We start from the raw sequence: 6,000 nt of genomic DNA, 5'->3' as shown, positions 1-6,000 counted from the left end.
TATTAATTGGTTTTAATGAAATGTATTTATTTAAAATGCACTTGTTTTTATTTTCTGTTAATGTAAAATATTTAACCTTAATAAACAGTATAATATTTATCCCCCCTTTATTCCCATAATTTAGTTGAATTAAATTAAATGTTGTTGTGGGACTAGAGTGTTAAAATATTTTCTGGGGGATATTTTCCTTTCAAAAATAAGATTGCACCAAAGGCATCAGAGATCAGACTGTGAATAGAAATAATCAGATCCAGTTTAACACTATATGCTTGAAACCATGATGTTAGTGTAGATATGACAACTAAATACCCAAGTTCACACTCACAGCCAGCTTCTTATCCAACAATCCCTTTTCCTTCTACACCTTCCTCATCTTTAAGGGACTGTAATTCAAATACTAGGTTGTAAGCAAGATCAAGCAGTACAGTACATAGACTATATAGCTAACTATAAATATAGCTAAATGGTGAATATACATTTATATATGGTATACTGTTGGTCAGCACAGAGCTCTATGCAATATCTGCATAAGACTGGGATAAATTATATTGAACACCACTGCATTTTGGGGTAATTAACAATCAATGCAATTAAAAAAAACAAAAAAAAACAAATGTGCAATCATTTGTCAGGATTCTTCCCTGGCTTTTGCAGACACAGCAGTATTGGCTTTATTCAATATAATGTACTTTGCTTCCTCATACTCTTCCATAATAAGTGCTGAAATAGGCAGCATTTTTTTTTTTTTCTAAACCTTCGCCAAATCCTAGTGTCAACCCACCACTGAGCATCCTTTTGTGTCCAAAACAAGAACGTGCACTTATCCTCGATTAGCAAAGTCTGGCTTAAGTTAACTCGCTAATTCAATCAGAGATAAGGGATTTTCAGTTCTTCCAACAAGCTCATTAACTTAAGCCAGGATAAGTCAACTTAGCCTGGATTTGTTAAACCACGTGCCAAGAACATTTAAGATCTTATATTTATCACCTCGTATGGGTGACCACGTGAACGCGGCTATGCCACCTTATTTAAATAGAACGAGGAACCCACAAATTTTCCCCCCAGGCATGCTCAATGGGACCAAGGCACACACAGATAAAGAACAAACAATTTATTTTACAGAATTCCAATTGCAGGTTGCTGCAGATCAAGTGTGTGTTTGCTGAAAGAGAAGTCTCCAGCCTTTTATAGCTGGTTCGCAGGGTTAGGAGGGCAGTTGAAAGTAATTGAGCAGGAGGAATACGGGTGAATCCATGTGAGAATGTCGTCAGGTGGTGTGCGCCCAGCAAATAATCAATCAATAAACCCATAAACCACTTAATAAAATAGGCTAATTAATGAAAATAAACACAATGAAACCACCACACAGCAAATAAATAATAAAATAATAAAGCAAACAAGTGATAAGTGAAATAAGTGCAACAGCAATACAACAAAGGAAGAAAGGATAGTAAATTAATTAGTGAATAATCAACCAATTATTAAGTGATTAAGGCCATAACACACTGCTCGTGACATATTCAAATCACTCAGCCAAGGCATTTTTAGGAATAATAAGTACCAATTTTATTCACAAATTGTAGATGAAACATTTAAAATAATAAGCGACAAACATCTGATCTTGCGTCTCAGTGACTGAATTCCCGAACTGAGCAGGGTCCTCTGTACACGTCTGGGTTCAATTCTAGATAAACAGAAAAACAAAAAAAATATCTGTAAACTACAAGGCATTCAATAATTGCAATGCCGTATTTATTCTTGTAACTATAATCTTAATTGTCCGTATTTACCACTTAAAATAATTATGACAAAGTTCCCTTCTCTCCAGTTGCCATTACGTTACATTTGTGGCTAATTCAGTGTCCCCTTCAAAAAAACAAAAAAGAACAAGTAGTTTCAGTGGGTTCGTCACACACTATGCCTATAGCGAAGTAGTGGAAAGCTGGACTGAGATAGAGGCCCTCACTCCCATTCTTCCAAGGTGTCCATGCCCACACACACACACACACACACACACACACACACACACACAGAAAGAGACAAAGACAAATATTACCCTCCCTCACTCTCTCACCTCGTTGATGTTGAGAGTCTCCAGTGTGACGTCTCCAATTACCCTGATTGCACTCACTCTCTCCAGAGGCATCCTCTGCTGGAAAGTGTGGATCTGATTGCCATTCACATTGATCTGAGAGAGAGAGAAAATGAGAGGGGGAGGGAGGGATAGAAAGAGACATCATGATCATTAAGGACCATTGGGGAACAGACAGAGTCACAGAGATCTGCCTCTCTCCCTCCTCTTCCACCTTCTTCTCCCTCCCCTTCATCTCCTTGCTCCCCTCCCTCTCCCCCTCTCTCTGACCTCGAAGGCCTCAGCGCTGGCGGTGATGATGAGTTGGAAGCTCTCCCCCTTTGTGAAGGGTACTTCTGGAACCACATCCTCTTCCTCCCAGTATCCGTCCCTCAAGGTGTTGAACACTATATCATTGTCATCAAAGCGTGGGTTGACGTGCAGGGCGATGTCACTGTCCTCGGAATCGCCGCACTGCAGGTTCACTGCAAACCTGAGGGGGACGACAAAAGAGATGGCTAATGGGTGGAGGGAAGAGGGAGGGAGAGAGACTTTGGCAATACTGTGATTGGTCATGCCAATGAAGCCCCTTTCAATTGAATTGCATTGACTACTGTATTGTAAACTACTGTAGCTACTGCACCCGTTTGCCCTGTTCCTGAGCACTAGACCTGTCCAGTGAATTGAACAGAGAGGAGAGAGAGAGAGAGGGTGGGGCATGAAAAGAGAGAGAGAGAGAGAGAGGCAAGGAAGGTGGTGGAGTGTATTTAGCTATAGAGTGTACACCTAGTGCATGTTCCCTGTATAGATTGCACCCCTGTTGAGTACACCTGCGCTCGCTGTATTCCAGTGGGGAGTACAGTGTACACCGTGTGTAACTGTACACCTGCAGTGGCTAGAGTATAACTATGCTCACCTGGTGCAATTATTATCGATCACCCCACTGATGCTGACAGACATCCCCGGACTCAAGGACAATGGGCCCAGATACGGCACAGTCTGCACACACAACACACAGCACTGGATTACTACACAACAATACTGAAATTACTACACAACAGACACACAGTGTTTACTGGATAACGCACACACAAATCACTGTATTCATGGATAATACACACAAACACAACACTACATTACTAGACTACACATACACACTGTATTACTACACACCAATACTGTATTACTATATACACACAGAATAGAGTACTGCGACACACACAGCACATTACGCACACACTGACCAGAGAGAGAGGAACGCAAGAGAGGGAGAGAGAAACCAGCAGGACTCTAGAGAAAGAGGAGAGGAGACAGAAAAGACAAGGTAGAAGACAGAGGGAGGAGTGAATGGAGAGGAGAGAGGAATGAAAAAGTACAAGAGAGAAAGAGACAGAAGGGAAACAGAAGAAGGAGAGTGGGAGTGGGAGAAAAAACAAGGAAAAGAAAAAAGGATAGGGACAAATATAGAAGGAGGGAGAGGGGGGAAAGAAAGATATGGAGGAGAGATTAAGAAGGGTGAGAAAAGCAAAGGGATAATTGTAGAGAAAAGAGAGATTTCTTACCAGATCCATGGTCACTCAGAGAGATACAGACAGTCACACGAACACACTGACAGATGGACAAAGAGACAGACTCGGTGTTGGACAGATAGACGCAGTGTCTAGGAGCTGGAGAGACGGAAACTCGGTAGTGCAGGGGAGCCACTCTTATAAAGCAGAGACTGGGAGGAGCCTAGAGAGAGAGAGAGAGAGAGGGGGGAGGGACACAGCCACCCTGGCTGCCCAATAGGTCACTGCCTGCCACAGCCTGAGGCGCACAACCTGACACTCTGCACATGATGTATTATCTTTTTGGATCTGTTTTTTAAAATAGAAAGGAAACGGAATGGGCAGGATAGATAGAGATATTTTCCACTGGCATATCCAACCCAAGCCAAAACCATGTCAAACATTTGTTTTGAGCCGTAATGCATTAATGTGGTAATATAAATTTTGACCCAAACAATTATTGTGCTCTATGCCTTGGCTCCAGCTTCCCAGTGACCCTCACCAGGATAAGTGGCTTTAAAAATGGATGGATGGCAAGTCTCCTTGAATTGAATTAAGGCATCTGCTAAATGTGTAATAATAATTACATAGCTAGAAGAACAGCACCTACCATATACTCACTAATAATACTTAGTTATAAAGTTACAAAAGTTTACAAACTCTATGGTTTAGAAGATGACCATATGGATAGGTAACATATGGGTGCATGCAGCATTGTGCTAACCTTTTAATATTTTATTTTCAGGCAAAAGTAAATGATCAGAAACCTCCAGTTTGTGAAAATAATTTGTGCAGGCCATTCAGGAATCTGATGACAAATACCTGCAACGTCTCTGAGAACTGAAAGAAAGACAATCAGGGATCCTGATGCTGCAACTTCTGTTTCATTGAACAAAGATTTTATTTAGGTTCTGGGACAATTGGCACAGGAATTGATGGTAAAAAAGTACAGAACCCATTCCACTGGATTTAAAATTTTTGATTTTGTTTTGTATGTCTTTGTTATATTTGGTATATAGTTTTATTGCACTTTAAAGTTAATGTTTTTTTATAGTTAAGTTGCACTTTAAAGTTGTTTTATTTTATATACAGCTCATTTGCACTTAAAATAATGTAATAAAGTTTAATTGTGTTTGCACAACATATTAGTGTTTCTTAAAAAAACAGACATGGTAGTAATGTAAAACAAATGTTATTGTACAAAGGGGGAAAATGACTAACAGGTAACAATACAGAATTTTCTGAAACAGAAGGTATTACAATTATTTGGTAAATTAACAAAGGTTGCATACAGTTAGTACTTCTAAACATCTGTTGTTATTATTATTTCTTGGCAGACGCCCTTATCCAGGGCGACTTACACAATAAGCCCCAATAATTACACAGTGCTAAAGCATGCAAGAAGAGCTTTGCGGACATCACTCCCTTCAGTCCCACCCATCTCTGCTCTTGCAGCAGGTACAGGCCAGTTCCTTCTAGTTCCAGATGAGCAGATGTGCTGTGTCTAGTATTGATATACCTTTGAAGAATTTACCGCTCTGACCAGTTTCACAGGCGTTGTTCCAAATTCTTAAGTAGGATGATGTTGTGTATTCAACAGACGAAAAGGTTAAAGAAAAGAGAGGATTGACAAGAATAAAAAATCAGCTCTATTTACAAACTTACAACAGCAGCAGGGCATAGCGTTTACAATGTACAGTGTCCATTTTACTCCTTGTGTTCTAGAAACGTACACAACATATACAACATCCAGGTACAGCCTTACATCACTTAATCATCTCAGTAGCCAATAAAATATGAATAAGGTTTCCCTCTCTATGAACATGCCATCCAATTACAGGCAACCACATACCTTTTAAAATAACGAAGTTTAGCTTAAACTTTGTATGTTAAAACTCTTTATACACTACTGAAGACTATGCTGTTTTATTGTTTGATCAAATAGTAGAACTACACAAATACTACATAAATGTAATATTAACAAATACATAACACAAACTGAATAAAATAAAGATTTAAAAGAACGATGTGCAAATGGCATTGCAAATTGTTTTTTTAAGTGGTATAAAGTTTCCGACTTTAAAAGGAGCATTTAAAATACACTTTTTAGATTAAAATAAATACTATATGTAAATTAATGAGTTTCAATGTTGTTGTTTTTAAGGGTTACAAATGTGTGCTTTCAGTTATGTTTTGTGTGGAGGTTCCTTCCAAAAATACTGTAGAGATCTGGGACTGTGGGGGGTGTGTGTGTGTGTGTGGGGGGGTGTCTGTCTGTGTATTGGGGGGTGGCGGTTAATGGTGTGTGTGTGTGCTTGGTGGTTTGCATGTGTGGAGCATGTGCATGCTAGCTAGTGTAGCGGGGAAAGTTCCAGGGTTAAG

The 6,000-nt window shown here is 39.6% G+C and overlaps 1 protein-coding gene across 1 annotated transcript; it reads right to left on the bottom strand.

Annotated features, from left to right (window-relative positions):
* Positions 1-1,541: 1,541 nt before the first annotated feature.
* LOC136749464 (galectin-7) lies at positions 1,542-3,787 on the bottom strand. The gene is made up of 5 exons (XM_066703790.1): positions 3,634-3,787; positions 2,988-3,070; positions 2,363-2,564; positions 2,075-2,188; positions 1,542-1,684 (listed from the first exon to the last, which is right to left on the bottom strand). The coding sequence occupies exons 1-5, from the start codon at positions 3,640-3,642 to the stop codon at positions 1,679-1,681; spliced, it is 414 nt and encodes a 137-aa protein (XP_066559887.1). The 5' UTR covers positions 3,643-3,787; the 3' UTR covers positions 1,542-1,678.
* Positions 3,788-6,000: the final 2,213 nt, after the last annotated feature.

The sequence above is a fragment of the Amia ocellicauda genome, chromosome 5, assembly GCF_036373705.1.
Source record: "Amia ocellicauda isolate fAmiCal2 chromosome 5, fAmiCal2.hap1, whole genome shotgun sequence".
NCBI classification, from domain to species: domain Eukaryota; kingdom Metazoa; phylum Chordata; class Actinopteri; order Amiiformes; family Amiidae; genus Amia; species Amia ocellicauda.
The sequence above is the reverse complement of the archived record's forward strand: the minus strand, read 5'-3'. Positions and strand labels throughout refer to the sequence as shown.

Coding starts and splice junctions, on each gene's coding strand:
- LOC136749464 (XM_066703790.1), bottom strand. Junction 2,565..2,987: donor ATCGATAATAATTGCACCAG/GTGAGCATAGTT, acceptor CGTCCCCCTCAG/GTTTGCAGTGAACCTGCAGT. Junction 2,189..2,362: donor CCAGCGCTGAGGCCTTCGAG/GTCAGAGAGAGG, acceptor TCTCTCTCTCAG/ATCAATGTGAATGGCAATCA.